Genomic DNA, 18445 nt, shown 5'->3' on the forward strand with positions numbered 1-18445 from the left:
CCGAAGTTAAAGATTTAGGGTACAAAGGGAAAAGGTGCTTCTTACTGTTCTATAGTGTTCAAAATCCATGTTATTTTGTTTTAAAATTTTGTTCTATGCATTAAAGGAAATTAATAACTTTTATTTTTCTGAAAAAATAATATTTATTTAGATATTTAATTTTTCAAGTTTAATAAATTTTAATTTTAAATTAAATAAATTAAAATTTTTAAATAATAGTATTTTGAGTTTAAATATAACTGTTGAAAGTCTATGTTAAATTAAAAAATTATGTTTAAATTAAAATTTTTTTGAAAATAAATTTTGTATGAATTTATTTAAATAGATATAATTCAAGTTATCAAATTTTAAATTTTGATATTTGCATTAAAGTATTTGTTTAATAATTTAAATGGGATATTATTTAATTTTCAGTTTGGTAATAAATTTGTAGCTTTTTTATTTAAATAAAATATTAAATTTTTGGTTGAAAATGTTTTGTCCAAGTAAATAAAAAGCTTGTTTGAATGAGTTTTTATGATATATTTTGTTTTCAAACGATATTTTTTTAAAGAGTTTTGCTAACTTGTACTCTAATAAGCATACTATAAAAAAATGTTTTATAAAAGTTAATATAAAAATTAATTTTTTTACGTTTTCAATACATTACATATATTAAAAGTATTAAAAATTTTCTATTATTATATTTTAAAATGTGTCTTTAGGACAGAAGTTAGTTAATTTTTTTAAAAAGATTTTATTAAAGAGTAAAAGTAATTTTATATTTAGTTATCTCATGTAAAAATATTTTTTATCTAATAATTATATTTAGGTACAATAACATAAAAATATTATTTGTTTATTTATTATGTTAAAAATATTATTTTTAAGTAAAAAATAAAAATATATATAAATTATAACTTCTAAATTTTTTTTAATACCTTTATTTTATTATTAAACATTTTTCTGACACACTAAAAAATAAACTCAATAGCTTTTACACACACAAAATCGAAGGCCCAATTGACCAAAAGAGATAAATAGCTTGTTCTTACATACTACCCTAACTATTTTATTTTGAATTTATTATTAATTTATTATTACAATTATTCTTCGATTTTTGTTTTTGTTTCTATTATTATTCTTATCATATTATGTGGCCCATATTTATTTTCTGACCAAACTTTGTATTCCCAACCCAATTCCATCAAAAACCAAACAGCCCATACCCAATAACAACAAAAACCAACAAAAACATGTGTCACATTAACAAATAATAACTTCTTAATGCTTTCATATTATGGGATTCCATACCATAATTAATCCATTCAAATTTCTGCCACCACTACTATTTTTCAGTCTATGTCTACTACTGCACCAACAACTATAACACGTGTCAAGATAACTTCCTTTCAGCAGGTGCTGAAAAAAATTTGCTTCAGCACCGTAGTCTAACCCAATAAATAATACCACGTAATCATGAACACCACAAATCTCGTACACTTGAAAGTACCTTACCCTTTCATTAAAAGCTTTGTTTAATTTAATGTACCTAAAATAAATAAATAAAGAAAAAAAAAACCTTTATCACTTACAGCATTAGAACACCCCCAGTAATCTAATTCTAAAGTGTTCTGGGGGTGGAACCTTTGAAGCTACTTCCTCAGTTTCAGAATTACAAGCTCCTATCTTCCTAAAATAATGGCTTTGCTTTCTCTCAACGTGGTTTCAGTTCCACCAAGAACAACAACAATCTCAAGCACAAGAACAAGGGTGCCTTCACTTCCTTTCTCATTCACTAGTAGGTTGACTCACCACAGCACTTTCTGGTTTTCTTGGTTGTTGAAAGACTACAACATTGGGTTTTGCAAAGTGCCATTTTTAGTGTTCTTATGTAACATGCACTAATTTGCTTAGGTTTAGTTTTTCATGAATCAAATGACACTCAATTTTGTTATTTTTAGGCTTTTTTGGTGCTTGTGGCTTCATGGGGTCTAATGGTTTTGTTGTTTTTGTGTGAAAATTGATTTCAGGGAGGAGGTTAACTATTAGAGCAACAGAAACCGATACAAATAATGGTAATTTGTGCTTTCTTGAGTTACCATTTTGATCTTCTTTTTTCAATTGGTCATGTTTTTCTTTCTTTGTTGGGGTGTTGGGATTGAGCAGTTAAGTCTCAGGCACCGGATAAGGCTCCTTCGAAAGACGGTTCAAGCATCAATCAGCTTCTTGGTATTAAAGGAGCTGCTCAAGAATCAGTGAGTTCATCAACTCTCTGTTTTTTGTTGACTTGTGATGGTTACAAATTTGGGTTTCAATTTTCATTATGAATGCACAAAATGATCTCAATTAGATTTAATAAATGAAGCTTGATTAGCACCACAATTTCATTCATTTTTATTTTCTTCACTTATTTAAAATTGAGAAGTAGGAGTTCAAGAATGAATGACAAGCAAGTGTAATTGTTCTACACAGAATTTCTAATTCTTCATGCTGTTCTTATATTCCAAATCTGACCACAACACGACGCGTATATATATGTTTCTTAACAGTCTTGATGCTATTTGAAACTTGTTTCTACTTTTGTAAACTCTCTCCTCATGCGGAGGGTGAACTACAATGCACAACCTTGTAAATTAGGGCGCAGTCTGATGGGAGCCTCGTGTATACATTCTTGAAATGTAGTTGAACATGTTGAAAACAAATTAAGTTTGAATCTGTTTATAAAGTAGTAACCCGAAAGTTTTTGGCGGCTGAAAATTTATTGCTTTGTTTACGTGTACTTGTTAGTTAAGATTATGAAATGATGAGACAACTTTGGTTTTGTACTTATTCTTTCTATTTATGCTGTGCAGAATAAATGGAAGATTCGCCTTCAACTTACAAAACCTGTCACTTCAGTCTATTAGACGTATGGGTAGGTACCGCTTAGTCTCGAGATCCATCTGATTAAAAATTTTCCAGTTTGATGTGTATAATTACACACATGGAGCTCATTCATAAAAATCATATCGTTTTTACCCTGATTCCAGACATACCCTTATATAGCATCAATTTCCTGTAGGGTAGTTGCTAAAATATTTCTGTTATAGGCAGGACATGACTTCCCCATAGTTTTTTACCTTGCCATGGGCGGATCACTTCTGTCATACATATATTCTGTTAAATTCTTCTCATTCTCTTTTCCATTATTGTTAATGTGTCATATTATTTTTTCTTTTTTTTTTTTTACTTTTATTGTCCTTTGGCTAAGTTTTACTTACAATTTAGTTAAAACGAAATCAGTTTACCATGGTAGAGTACATTTTGCTTATATAATATTTGTAGATTATGAGTTTTTATAGTTTTAACTGATAACCTGATTTAGTTAATTCATTGGCTTTGTTTTGTCTATCTGCTGATCTTGATTCATGTTTGATCATGTTTGATTTGTTTCTAAAGCATCATTTCTATGATTGAACTGTCTTTGACAAGTTCTTAATAATTTTATTGCTGCAGGTGGGCTGGTCAGGCTTTGTTTGGGACACTCACATCAGACATTATTGTCCTGACGTTGCTATACAGCATTGCTGGAGTATGTCGTTAAAATACAATATTACTTAGCATAGTGTCATGATGTGATGTTAAGAGGGTGCAATACATTTGTTGCTAATATCTTTGGTCTGTTACACTCTAGTTGGGCATTGCCATCGTCAACGACTTCAAGAGTGTTGAAGGGGATAGAGCTCTTGGGCTTCAGGTCAATTCTGTTACCCTCTTCCTTTCCATTACTGTAACATGAGATTTCAATTTTTTTCAGAAATTTTGGTCTTGCAAATTCACTAACACTCAAGTTGATGCTCTTACCTTCTCTATTGGCAATCTAATATGCACAGTCTCTTCCGGTTGCTTTCGGTACTGAAACTGCAAAATGGATTTGTGTTGGTCCTATTGACATTACACAATTATCTGTTGTTGGTATATTTTTTATCCCTCCAATACTTAGATATTTGATCTGCATTCCAAGGTTCTTTTTCGTTTTAATGTACATTGTACTCTATCTGGAAATTATTCATTATACTAAACGATTATTGTGTATCTTTATTATTTGTGGGTTGTAACCTTGATGACAGTTAAATTTAGTTTTCCAAGATAGAGTTGAAATAAAAATGCATTTAAAACTATAACGTCCATATTACAATAGGTCTAAATCATATTAAGCCATGCTTTTGTCAACAATAGTGTCTACTCTCTAGTCTCTACATTCCAGATGGTCCTTTTGACATTTTTGGTACACTCCCAAATCAATGTATATAAGAATTGGATTTAGGGTTAACCACAAAAAATATCCCGGAATTTAGACGCGAACAAATATATACTCGAATTTTAATATCGACAAAAATGGCTTCACATAATTTAAAAACACAACCAAAATACCCAACAGTAAATATATATTTTCAAAAAATATCTTAGATATTGAATTTAGATGCAATTTTTTGTAAGTATGATTATAAAAATAAGATATTATTATACTTAAAATTTGATAATTTTTCGTTAAGTATATATTTTTTTATAATTTTTTTGTTAACAACTAATAATACTTTTAAAAAATCACAAAGCAATATATATTTAACAAAAAATCACTAAATTTTAAGAATAATAATATCTCATTTTTCTAATCATGTTTGCAAAAAATAGTATCAAAATTCAATATTTAACGTATTTTTCGAGAAATACATATTTAATGTTAGTTTTTTTTGCAAGATTATCTAACATTAAATATGTATTTTTCAAAAAATACATTAGAGATTAAATTTTGATACAATTTTTTACAAGTATAATTAAAAAAATGAGATATTATTATTCTTAAAATTTGGTGATTTTCGTTAAGTATATAATTTTTTTGTTAACAATTAATAATACTTCTAAAAAATTGCAAAAAATATACTTAAAAAAAATTACCAAATTTTAAGAATAATAATATCTCTTTTTCTAACTATGTTTGTAAAAAATCACACCAAAAATCAATCTTTAAGGCATTTTTTGAAAATATATATTTTGTTGGTAGTTAACCCTTCGCAGTTTTTTGGTGGTTAACCCTTGGCAGTGTATCAGAATTGTAAAAAAAAAAAAACTGCCATTTACATGGAATTAATGGTCTAGAACGTGGCAGATGATTTATAAGTAAAAAAAAAAAACGTAAATATCTGAAATCCCGCCTCCATTAGGTTTTGAAATGAAAACCCTCACCGAACCCCATCCCCGCTCTTTCCCTATCCTCCCTCACTCCTTTCCCGCCTCTCCCTCTCTTTCTCTCTCTTCCCCATTTTCTTCCTTAAAATCCCTAATCCCTCCATTTCTTCACCATTCTCCATTCTCTCTCTCTCTCTCTCTCTCTCTCTCTCTCTCTCTCTCTCTCAGCCGTTGCCATGAACCGAAGGGTTAGAACAACCATCCCTCAACACCACCACAACTTCCACAAGTACCTAAAACCGGGTGCCCTAGCTCGAATCCGCGATTCGCGCATCATCAGCGCCAGATCTCACCGGATCGGCTCCATCTGCCAGATCCCTCTCCGTCGCACTTCTCCTCCTTCCTCCCCGTTGCATGCGCCGCAGGACACCGCCGCCGCTCAGCCTCAGGCCAACGCTGCCGCTTCCTTTGACGGTTTTCCGTTCTTTGTTGCCAGGATCTACGGACCTCGCTGTCCGCAGCGGAAGAAGCTCATGGCCGCCAAGTCCGTTATGTTCGTTCCCGTCAGTCCTGCCGCGGACTCTCCCGATCTGGTCATTGACTCCTTCGGCAGTGACTTCATTGTGGCCAATTGAAAACGTTGCTTCGTTTCTGATTTTCTTCTTTCAGAGTCGGTTATTCGGCTATATCATGTAGAGTGGTTTAGATGTGTAGATCGACGTGCTCTTTGTAGTACTTCTGTCCGATTATATGTGCAAAAGAATTGTTTAGATAGGGTTCAAACTCAAATTAATAAAGTGCAATCAAATTTCCAACTTCACATCAGTTTTTTTTCTTTTGTATTTTAGTTATGGACGTGTTGCTGATTTATCTGCGATCATGATGATTGAATTTGAATGGTCGATAGATTCGATTTTGAGGAAAATTGGAATTACAATCTCTGATTTCGGTATTTTCTTTATAATGCAGATCCTCGTAAGGGGCTTAAGATTTCAACAGTATGCTTGTTTATAAGCATTTACTTCAATTTGTTTGATGATCAATTGACTTATGATAGGTTCATGTTGAATTTACTATATTGTGATGCCATTAGTAATCAGTGATAATAGTGCTATTTATTTTGCCACTTGTCCTTTACAGTTTTCTCGTGTTTATTAATGTGATAGATTTATTACTGTTGCGATAATAATGTTGAATTTACTGTTATTTATGTTGACCTAGGGAGTTTATATGTTACTAGGATTGGAACCTAGATTATTATATTTAGTAAGATACTAACAAATGCAGCAAATTAAATTACAGTAAGTTATGAACATATGGTGCACAACTTAGCTAAAAAAATACATTTTTGGGACCTTTCTCTTGGATTCAGATCAAGGAGAATTTAAAAACTTGTGAATAGTAGTAAGATCCTAGTTTAAATAATACATAGCAACGAAAGAGTTGTTCAAGTATAAAACATCCAAGGTCTTTAATCTGAATGAGTTGAAGGATTGAAACACCAAAACAAAGGGAATTAGAATATCAAGGAAACAGGGTTAAGATAGTTCTAAATGGGTACATTGTTCCACAATTCAGGTAGTATGAATAAATAAAAATACCTTCTCTTTCCTAGGCCATTACTTAATTTACAATTTTACATTCATACTTGTCTTTGAATATTTTTTATTTTATTTTTTTCCAATTAAACATCTTGTTTGATCAGGTGGATCCAATAGGATGTGAATATAAGTGACTTGTCATGTTTCAGGTTCAGGATATGAATTCTGCTATGGAAGCCTCAAGGAGATCACGGAGTGCTTTTGCAGCTGCTAATTCAAACCTTGGTGAGGGTAAGTGAGGGTAAGTATGCAGAGGGTTTGTCATCCATCAAGAAGGCTCTTGACTTTAGCTTTCAGGATATAGAAGGTTTACTGCAATTGGTTCGACCTGCTATGGAGGCAATAGCTCGGTGAAGCATCCAGGCAGTTGCAAGATCATCTAGCCTGTTAAGCATTGCTTGTTGGTTAAGTCTATGCCTTCGCTGAGACAAATGATGGGCTGAACCGTACTATGAAGGGCACGGTTTATCATATAAAATCTTGTGTATATACATGTCTGCGATGCATACACACAGAAATGGGGATCAGATACCAAGAATGAAAAGTGTGGCAAATCTCTAGAGAGTATGGAGGTATCAAAATTCTGGAGTTGGAGTTTCTTTAAAGCAAGTTCTTAGCTCCTTCGAAATTCTTGCCATTGCTTGGTCTTTTCTCTTTTCGAGGGAGTATTATTATTATTATTATTATTATTATTTTGCGACCCAAAAATGTAAAGTTATATATGCTAGAGAAAGGGATTTTGTAGAGCTTTGCATTCAAATGTAGTCACCCATGTTCCAGTTGAAAATAGAGTCACTCTTGGATCATCACTCCAAAGGAAGGAGTTGAAGGGAGTTGAATGTAAGTGAGCCTTTTCTCTTGTAGTTTGGTTTCCTTTGCTAAATCCTCTCAATTGAAAAATCCATGTTGATTTTACCATTGATTGGTTATCACTTGGGTCAATCAGTAGTATAACTGAATTTTTGGATTGAGAGAATCCATTTCACTTTCTGATTCTTATTCAACTTGTATGTAGGTTGCCTTGTACAAATTTAGGATCACTGGCGAAACTTTTTTTCTTTTCTTTCTTTCCTCGTCCTCTTTTTATATATATATAAAAGGCTATTGGTAGTTGATAGAGAACAGAAGACAATAAATAACAATTGGCAGTGGGAGCATGTACAGCAGGAAATTCACTTTTTAATTTGCAGTTTGTAATATTATCAATTTTTCTGATATAATATAATATAGGAAAGTTTTCAAATGATCCAGTCACCTTTATTAGTTCACCAAAAATCCAGCCTGCAGTACCGTAGAGATAAATAGTTAAAAATCTTAACGGTTTGGATTTGTTGTAATTATTACGCGCTAGAATCGTAGTAGAATAGTCTATTTTGTTCCTTATACCTGTTCAAAGCTTGACCTGAAAAGCAATTGGGATATTGACATAGAGGGCAGTTATCGTATGTGTTGTGAATATATGTAGCTGCAACTGTGCGCTCGGCTAACAAGTAGAGCCGCAGTAGTCAGGGATTTTTTTTGGACTAAGGCATGGGCCTTTGTTTTTTTTGACAAGCATAGAGATTGATTGGGCTTTGTAAGATTTAAGTATTGATGGTTGTTTCACTATTTTATTTCATGGAAACAAAATCAGATCTTTACAATTTTCAACAACACCTTCATTTATGCTACTGTTCAACCACAACAAAAATTACCCAATTCAACTACGACATGTCATTACACCTTCGACAAATTAAACATTCACCCACCAATTCAAGACACAGAATAGACAATCGGTACTAAGTAACAAAGACTTTCACATAGGACCCTCACTTGGATCGGAACCACCTGACGGCCGGAGTATATGACCTATTGAACTGACAGTAGAGGCCACAAGATAGCAACAACCAACACCCAAACGATGCCTTGTTGGATTTCTCGAATGTCGTTGGCAGGAAATCGATCGCAGGAAGGGAGCGACTGACCCTCCGACGCTGACGACCTACCTCGCCCACTTTCACTCGGCCGCAGCGAATGACGACCTTCACTAACAAACGGGGGATCACGCCGTCAGAAGAAAGCAATCTGTTGGAGCCGCCAATAGCTGCATGCGACACCGATAGCTGCCGACATAGACGTCACAAACGTTCTGGGAGCCAGTGTCAAGTAAGACATAAATGCAACTGAGAGACGCTGGGGGGTGAGGCCAGCAACATCACCTTCGAAACTTCGGGTTTTCAAAACGACCACATTTTGAATTACATACCTATAACACAATTTCAACTTTTCCCACCAACCCTCCATGTGTCATATCTATAACGGGCTTCACTTACTTTCCCTAACTATATCACTAAACCCATTATTACTACAACAGTGCCAACAAAGACTTCTTAAAGGCCCACACTAAACAAAACATTCTCAAATTTTATGTTAGCGCTGATTCCTTAAATGTTGCACATGTTAGGCCCATTGCCTCACTGAACAAAAAAATTCACATAAGGCCCAACAACGCCAAATCATTAAGCAGCTGGCTCAAATGCAACTTGGCTATTTTTTTCCTTTAAGCTGATCACACAGTACTGCTCCTATGGTGACTTTTCACTTTATTTCAGGGATATTAACGATATTACACAGCGTGCTACAAGACAAATTTAAAACCTGTTACCTTACCGTACCTGGATCTTTGGTGAACCAATAAAAGTGACTGGATCATTTGAAAACTTTCCTATAATATAATATCTCAAGAACAAGGTTGCTCTACTGATTAAGACACACGTTAGAAATATAATATAACGCTGATAGTCATAAATGGACTAAAAGAAAATGCTTGGCTTGAAATATAGATTTTATTTCTCAACACCTTCGTCGGATTATAGGATCGTATTGTTATATTATAAAAAATGTTATACACACACTCACACTGACACACGAAGTTGATTGAATGATGTTCGTTTTTTATATCGATAGTAGATTAAATTAGATTTAATTACTGGCAGCACTAATAACCTATGATGCATAGATGGGAATGTCTTTGGTGGGGAAAATATAATATGGTTATTAAAGCATCATGTACAAAGATTCTTGATGTAGGGTGTCAATTGTTGCAGGACACAAGTTATTGGTATCGTTAAATTTGACCCAACATTAAATATAATTGTAAACCGGTATATGAAATGGTCTAATTACCTACAATTTTATGACCCGTTTTTTTTTTTTTTGTTGAAAAAGGGTTTTGATGGATTTTTTTGTTGGATTTAGCCACATAGCCTGGACCCACAGCCCACCTAAAAAAATATTGTAATACAAATCCATATCCTCAAAAATTAGATAAATGAAAAAGTAAAAATGAATTATTTTTAAATTAAGATAATTTGATGCATATATGATAAAAATTATAAATTTACCCGTAATTAATTACTTACTTTACATTTTATAATTCTTCTCATTTTAAAAGAATTTTTTAAATAAAAATACTATATATATAAAAATAAATCACTAAATTAATTATTATATATTTATATATAGTAAAAATTTATGTACACTTAATTTTAGGAAAAATTTATAATTAAAAGTCGTTAGATGATAATTTAGTGTGTATTGTTGTAATAATTAATTTTCAATAACGCAGATCATCCATATTGAATCACCAAAAATATAACATAATGCGGAAGCGTACCTGAATTCATAAACATGAATCATACGATCGGAAGAATTTGGATCTTGTGGTTCTTTCGATCTTCCTCAACCAAAGCCTTCTGTATTCCTAGGTGGCTGAACTGTAACTCTTTTGATGGGGAAAGAGCAACAAATGCGACTTTGGTATATTGGGACCGAAACCCTGAAGGTCTATTTATATTTGAGCATGACACCCATTAAACCCTAAAACCCAAATAAAATAGTATCTAAAGCCCAAAAGATAACATATCTAAAATCCAAAAAGATAATTATCTAAGGAACAAAAGATAATATCCGATTTTATTCTCATTTAATTCCAAATCAAAAGTAATAATGACTTATTCAATTAGCATTTATAACAATAAATGAGATCATCATTATATAAGTCATTTAATTTAAAATAGCATCATTTGTGATTATAATTGATATATGTATTGCCCACAAATATGTTAGGAAATTAAATAATTTCCTAACAATCTCCCACTTGGACTATACATATATTCTTTCTTGACATAATCACATTTTATAAACTTTATGCGCGCATCTGAATGCTATTTCTTTCATTACTTTAACAATCTGGTCCGTCTCATACATTAGATATGGAACCATCGCAGCTTTTATCACATTAAATGCCGTGACTAAACCACGCTAATCACCATCCTAATATACTTAACGACATAGATCAAATTTGGATGAGTAATATGGAAATTACATGCCAAGTGATCTCATGCATGTCTACTTCCAATTGGTCCAACTTTATTGAGATCAAACACAATACAAATATTGCAAAATGAACATTTCACATAACATGAAATAAACCATCAACTTAATTCTGCAGAAAAATAACTCAATATCTGTCATAGGACATATAGCATAAAATAAACTCCCACTAAACCAAGGCATCACAAATATTGACACCCATCCGAATAGTGTGCTCATGAAAGACTTTAGGGGTCAATCCCTTGGTTATTGAGTCTGCTAGCATATATTCTGTTCCTATATGTCCTATGGAAATCTGTTTTTCTTAAACTTTCTCATTGACAACTAAGAACTTGATGTCTGTATGCTTCGATTTTGTCAAGCTCTTATTGTTGTTGGAGTATAATACTGCTGATTTATTGTCACAAAATATCTTTAATGGCCTTTCAATGTCATCTACTATATGAAGTTCAATGACAAAGTTTTGTAACCATATGCCATAAAATCGGAATCAGAGTACCTAATGATCTCCAAATTTTCTGATCTCCGATAAATAAGCATGTAATCCTTTGTTCTCTTTAGATAATGCATTACGCGTTTAACAGCTATCCAATGATCCATATCCGGATTGCTCAAGTATCTACTCAACACTCCCACTATAAATGATATATTGGGACGTATGTAAACTTTGAGCATACATTAAACTCCCTAGTGCTGATGCATAAGGTTTATCATGCATTGCTGTCCTCTCAAGATCACTTTTAGGGCATTGTTTGAGACTGAACTTGTCTCCTTTAGCTACGGGTGTGTCCATTGGTCTACAATTTTCCATGTCATATCTACTTAATATCTTTTCGATATAGTTCTTTTGTGATAATCCAAGAATACCTTGAGAACGATTTCTTAGTATCTCGATTCCTAATACAAAAGAGGCATCACCAAGATCTTTCATTTCGAATTTGTTCGATAGAAATTTCTTAGTTTCATGCAACAAACCTATATCGTTGCTGGCAAGTAGAATGTCATCAACATATAAGACCAAAAGGATATATTTACTCCCACTGTACTTGCGGTATACACACTCATCTATGATATTCACCTCAAAACCATATGAGGTAATGACTTGATGAAACTTGTGATACCATTGACGGGAAGCTGTTTGAGACCACAGATGGATCTCCTTAATGAAATTTCTTGAGGTTGTTGAGCTTGCTGTATGGGTTGGGATTGAGGAGGATTCTCATTGTACTCTTGTACTATAACTGTATCTTTGAACAATAATAAGCACAAGGACCTGATCATTGTCAGTTACAGAATCCTCATCAAAAGCAACATTCCTAATATTTCCCTTCCCCCCAAACTCAACATCCTCAAGAAATCTCACATTTCCCATTTCAAAATAGACCTTGATGCAGGATTGTAAAACTTGTACCCATGTGAGCGTTCAGCGTAACCAACAAAGTAGCAACTAATTGTCCTTGAGTCCGATTTTCTTTCATGCGGCCTATAAGGTCGCGCCTCAGCTGGACATCCCCAAATATGCAGATGCTTTATACTGGGCCTTTTTCCAGTCCAAATTTCATATGGGGTTTTGTTAACTGCTTTGCTTGGCACCCTATTAAGGATGTACACTGCGGTCTTTAAGGCTTCTCCCCAGAGTGATTCAGGCAAGGAAGAATGACTAATCATACTTCTCACCATGTCCTTAAGAGTTCGGTTCCTTCGCTCTGCAACACCATTCATGCTAGGTTTGCCTGGCATGGTGTATTGCGAAACAATACCACACTCCTCTAGGAAAAGAGCAAAAGGCCCGAGACATTGCTCACCTGACCGTCATATTTTCCGTAGTATTCACCACCACGATCAGATTTGACAGCTTTAATTTTCTTTCCAAGTTGGAAGTTTAACTTCAGCTTTGAAAGACTTGAAAACATCCAAGGCTTGAGACTTTTCATGAATTAAATATAGATACCTATAATGAGAGTAATCATCTATGAACATAATAAAGTATCGTTGTCCATTCCAAGAGACAGTAGAGAATGGGCCACATATATCAGTATGTATCAGTTCTAAGACATCTTTAGCTCTCTCGGCACCTAATTTCCTTTCGTTTGTTGTTTTCCCCTTTATGCACTCAATACAGACTTCAAAGTACGCAAAATTTAGGGGTCCGAGAATTTCATCCGACACGAGCCTCTGAATTATCTGTTTAGAGATGTGGCCTAGGCGTTTGTGCCATAATGATGCCGAATTCTCATTTAGTTTTTGTTTTGCACCCGTTTGCAGTATTTCATTATTATAGGAATTTAAGTTAAGCCTATATAGATTATCCACCAAATGACCAGAGCAAATATTATTTGAATTGTAAAAGAGACTTACTTTATTGTCTCCGAATGAACAAATTTGTCCAAACGAGAAACAGAAACCAAATTTCGTCTAAATGACGGTACATAAAATGTCTCTAATAAATCCAAGTAAAATTTACTCGTGGAACATAATCTAAAGGTTCCTATAGCTTCAACCGCAACTATATTGCCGTCTGCCATGTAGATGTATCTTTCAGCATCACTTAGCGGTCGGCTCCACAGGCAACCTTGCATAGTGACACTTACATGAGTAGTAGCAGCAGAATCTACCCACCAAGTATCAACAGGTGCATAACTTAAACTAGCCTCAGAACAAACGAAAGTAAGAATTATACCTTTCTTTACACGCCAAGTGGCATATTTGGTACAATCCTTCTTCATGTGTCCCACCTTCTTACAGAAGAAACAAGTTGAAACTTGATCTTGTTTCTTAGTCTTTTCTGCTGAGAAGGCACATCCGCAGTAGTATCACGCTTTCTTTTGTACTGAGAAGATGAAGCCATGTGAGCACTTTCAGTCTTATCTTGCTGTAGCCTCTCTTCTTCTTGCACACAGTGAGATATAAGCTTATTTAAGGACCAAGTGTCCTTCAGAGTGTTATAACTCACTTTGAATTGCCCAAAGTGTGCAGGAAGAGAAATCAAAATGAAATGCACGAGTAGATCTTCAGACAACTCTAACTTTAGTACTTTCAATTTTGAAGCAAGATGAGACATTTCCATAATGTACTTTCTTATGTTCCCTTTATCTTTATACCTCATGGAGACAAGTTTGCTCAAAAGACTACTTGCCTCTGCCTTTTCATTCTTAGTAAAGAATTTTTCAACACCCTTTAGGAACTGTTTGGCATCTTTATCCTCAGTAATTGAGTCTCGAAACACCTCAGGAATTGAGCGTTTCATGATCATAATGCTCATTCGATTGGATCTCTCCCACTTCTCTATTTAACCTCATTGAGATTTTCCGGAGTGGAAGTGGGTTTCTCCTCTCGAAGAGCTGTATCTAGATCCATACAATCGAGGACAATCTCCACGGTATCTTTCCAAACTTTAAAGTTTGAACCATTCAGCATAGGAATACTGCTAATTTATGCAGAAACATTGGTAGCTAAAGCCATAGTTTCTAGATTAGAACAAATAAACATGCAGTAAACATTAGTTAATTAATGGAAAAAAAATCCATATTGAGATATCTAGCACAACATTAATTTTTAATTTTTGGATAGAAAAATTAACTGTAAGGGATACTCTCATTGCAGTAATCAAATATTGTCAAAATTCCTGTCACACATTAAGCCTTTCTTTGGACCGACTTAATGCACACATGGAGACTTAAACTTCGCAACCTATTTATTACCGCATATATTTTCTATTAATTGGCCAAACAATAACATTCCTTTGGGCCGATCATTGATCGCATAATTAATAGAAAATAAACAAAAGTGTGCAATGCTTATTATTTGGCCAAACAATAAACTTCCTTTGGGCCGATTATTGTTCGCATAAATAATAAGTATTACTTTATTCTTAATTAGTTATCCAAACATGTATTTACCATCAATATGTGTATGTAATTCGGCCAAATATAGACCTTCCTTTGGGCCGACCAATATTCGCATGAATTACATAACATCATATTCCTTATGTTTTGAATAAATCAATTTTCACAAAAGGGGCTACTTTGGCAGCATAATGTTCAATCAATTTATTTCAAAACCAAATCTTTATAAAATAGATGGGTATATTAATCCAAATTGTTACTAGTTTCTTTATGTAATAATTTTATTATTATTATTATTATTATTATTATTATTATTATTATTATTAATATGTACATATAACTTGGCCAAATATAAATCTTCTTTTATATCAATTAATATTTACATAAGTGATATATACATATTAATTCTTATATTCCAAGAAAATAATCCATTAATTTTATACCAAATTAATGGCACACACAATTAAATCTGAGACAATTATAATTTAATAAATATAAAATACACATATTCGATTAATATATCAATTGTCATGCTTGACGTAACAGGATCAAAATTTATAAAATTTTCTTGAGAACCTTGTGGTATATATAAATTCACAGTGTTGCGTCAATTTCAGAAGGACAACAAGAATCAAAGATTTCATATAATTGAATGATAGTTATAATAATAATAATAATATGACGAATGATTCTTCTCATATATATATATATATATATATATATATATATATATATATATTCACTGTATATATTATCATTCCATTAATAAATATTAAAATCCGCTCACCTCATGGATTTAAATTTGATTCCACAAAACTAAATCGATAAATCGAATACAAACAAAAATTATCTATGTTAAATCATTAAAAAAAAAATACCGGATGCGAAAGCGTACCTGAATTCATAAACATGTTAAATCATACGATCGGAAGAGTTTGGATCTTGTGGTTCTTTCGATCTTCCTCAACTAAAACCTTCTTTATTCCTAGGTGGCTGAACTGTAACTCTTTTGATGGGGAAAGAACAACAAAGACGGCTTTAGTATATTGGGGACCGAAACCCTGAAGGTCTATTATATTTGAGCATGATACCCATTAAACCCTAAAACCCAAATAAAATAGTATCTAAAACTCAAAAGATAATATATCTAAAATCCAAAAAGATAATTATCTAAGGAACAAAAGATAATATTCGATTTTATTCTCATTTAATTCCAAATCAAAAGTAATAATAACTTATTCAATTAGCATTTATAACAATAAATGAGATCATCATTATATAAGTCATTTAATTTGAAATAGCATCATTTGTGATTATAATTGATATATGTATTTATAACATGTATTTGGATTAGCGTTTGTCAAACTGGAGTTTGAATAAAATTGATTTTGTAGAATTAATTTTGGGTAGAAATGAGTCTGTGACAATATGATTTATATTTGGCAATTCTATAGTAAAATTGATTTTGATAAAATAATAATATTTGAATAATATTAGTTAAAATCACTTTTAGATAGATAATTAGTTAATTACTAAAAAAAATATAATATTAAATTATAATATTATTTTTTTAATATATTTAATCTTTCTATACTTCTTTTAGTATATTTTTTATATAATATTTTTTATAATATTCTATTTTAGTAGGTTATAATTTTTTACTATAATAATAAGATTAATATTTATTTATTAAATAAAAAATAACATATAAAAATAGATAATTTTTTAAGTTTTTTTATAATAAAAATTAATATTTATTTATTAAAATAAAAATAACATATAAAATAATATATTTTAATATTTTTTATAAGTACTCTCAATAATTTTATTTTGTTTACTGTTTTGAGTTCTAATTTTTTATTAATTATGTTTTTATTATTATTTATGGTTAATTTTTTATTTAATTTATCATTTCTAATAGGAACAATAATACATATTATAACAAGTTAGAATAATAAATAGAGAACAATAATTATAATAATAAATTTTACAATGTTAAATAAAAAAATATTTTATAATTTTTTTAGTACTCGCAATATTTTTTTATTTAGTATTATTTTGGACAGTAAAATTTTATTACTTATGACTCTATTGTTATGTATGATTAGTTTTTTTATTTACTTTGTCGTTTGTTAATAAAATCAATTATTCATATTATAACAGAATTACAATAACAAATTTAATAAAAAATTTAATGAAAAATAAAAAATTAAAATATGAAAGAAAATACTAAAAGTTGATTAAAAAAATTAAAATATTTGGAATGACTTGAAATAAATCTAAAATTTTTTTTGAAAAAAAAACTATTAAAACCAATAATGATCGTCAAAGTAAACGCGCGATGAAGTAAACGCAGAAGCAACCATTTCTTATTTTAAGTAAACGGGTTTTTAGGTTACAAAATTACTTATACAATTTAAAAAGAAGGTTGGCAAACATATCATTCATAGATTTTTATTTCAACGGCTGAATTAGAAATGAATCATAATCCCTCAATCATAACACATGGGATATATCTCATTATCAACACATTGACCGCTCATTAGAATTACACAGACATCAGTATATTATGAAGCAATTATTATATAAGACAATAATCACATTAATATTAATTAACAATTACTATTTTACTAGAAATCATCTAGTTGCACAATCAAAGTAAACTTAATGCAGAGATAGACAATAGCTTATGAATTTATCATGATATTCAAATTTGATGCAATTGAAATCAAGATTGAATTTTTGGTTAGGAGTTATCTCATTGTCTAATTGTTAAAATTACTTTTATCCTCCCACCATGATGAAGACAATTGCTTCACTTATTTCCTTGTTCATATCAATGATATAATAGTATATACACACACCAAGAGAAAAATACAACACTCTAAAGCAAATTTTTAAATGAATATTAACAAGTAATAACCACACCAATGATGTTCTGATCTTTTTGTAGTTAGCTAAATATAAAAAAAAAAGAAAACTTATGCTTTAAAACATGCAAAGAATTTGGCTGGTGTACAATCATTACTACGAAACTTTGCAGCTGTTTCCTCTAACTCCATAAATTCTTCCCTCTTTTGAGCTTCAACCATTGTCCTTTTTTCTTCTGCTGGCCTATGAATATCAGTTATCTTATTCTTCATCTTTTCTGCATATTCTGCTTTCTTTCTTTTCAAGTTTTCTTGTTAAAACAATTTTTTTAGTAATGTCATGTGTTAGTTGAACACATACAAGTCTTTAGTGAAATTTTAAAAAAAGCATTCTCTTTGCAAATGATAATCTATGTATAGTTAAAAAAGTTGATGACCTCAATTATCTTGAGTTGTGCCTCCACAGACTTTCTTTTTACTCTCCCACAATCCAACGGCTGAGAGCTTCTTGTATGCCCTGTTTGGTTATTTCACTTTCATTACTCAATAATAGAGAATGGAGTTGGAAATTTGTCTCAGTCAAATTTACATGGGTAGGTCTCCA

At 31.7% G+C, this 18445-nt stretch overlaps 2 protein-coding genes across 5 annotated transcripts; both read left to right on the forward strand.

Annotated features, from left to right (window-relative positions):
* The first annotated feature begins 1397 nt into the window (after window positions 1–1397).
* LOC112750507 (chlorophyll synthase, chloroplastic) lies at window positions 1398–7995 on the forward strand. 4 transcript variants are annotated; one of them, XM_072219946.1, is made up of 9 exons: window positions 1470–1780; window positions 2013–2057; window positions 2149–2237; window positions 2835–2896; window positions 3478–3553; window positions 3656–3718; window positions 3855–3936; window positions 6902–7592; window positions 7768–7995. In XM_072219946.1, the coding sequence occupies exons 1-4, from the start codon at window positions 1681–1683 to the stop codon at window positions 2886–2888; spliced, it is 288 nt and encodes a 95-aa protein (XP_072076047.1). In that variant the 5' UTR covers window positions 1470–1680; the 3' UTR covers window positions 2889–2896; window positions 3478–3553; window positions 3656–3718; window positions 3855–3936; window positions 6902–7592; window positions 7768–7995. The 4 variants fall into 4 exon arrangements, 3 of the variants coding, with proteins under 3 accessions (XP_072076046.1, XP_072076047.1, XP_072076043.1); XM_072219945.1 differs by lacking the exons at window positions 6902–7592; window positions 7768–7995 and having other exon boundaries at window positions 1398–1780; window positions 3855–4043; XR_011873971.1 differs by lacking the exons at window positions 6902–7592; window positions 7768–7995 and having other exon boundaries at window positions 1579–1784; window positions 3855–4043.
* On the forward strand, window positions 5388–5786 carry LOC140177287 (uncharacterized). Its single transcript, XM_072210441.1, has one exon. It carries the CDS (start codon window positions 5388–5390, stop codon window positions 5784–5786), a length of 399 nt encoding a protein of 132 aa, XP_072066542.1.
* Window positions 7996–18445: the final 10450 nt, after the last annotated feature.

This window comes from Arachis hypogaea, chromosome 2 (genome assembly GCF_003086295.3).
Source record: "Arachis hypogaea cultivar Tifrunner chromosome 2, arahy.Tifrunner.gnm2.J5K5, whole genome shotgun sequence".
Taxonomy (NCBI): domain Eukaryota; kingdom Viridiplantae; phylum Streptophyta; class Magnoliopsida; order Fabales; family Fabaceae; genus Arachis; species Arachis hypogaea.

What these genes read in the sequence shown, in the direction of transcription:
- LOC140177287 (XM_072210441.1), top strand. Translation starts at nt 5,388, where the DNA reads ATGAACCGAAGGGTTAGAACAACCATCCCTCAACACCACCACAACTTC.
- LOC112750507 (XM_072219945.1), top strand. Translation starts at nt 1,681, where the DNA reads ATGGCTTTGCTTTCTCTCAACGTGGTTTCAGTTCCACCAAGAACAACA. An exon ending in ACTTCCTTTCTCATTCACTA is followed by an intron (nt 1,781 to 2,012) that starts GTAGGTTGACTC and finishes AATTGATTTCAG; the next exon opens with GGAGGAGGTTAACTATTAGA. An exon ending in AGAAACCGATACAAATAATG is followed by an intron (nt 2,058 to 2,148) that starts GTAATTTGTGCT and finishes GGGATTGAGCAG; the next exon opens with TTAAGTCTCAGGCACCGGAT.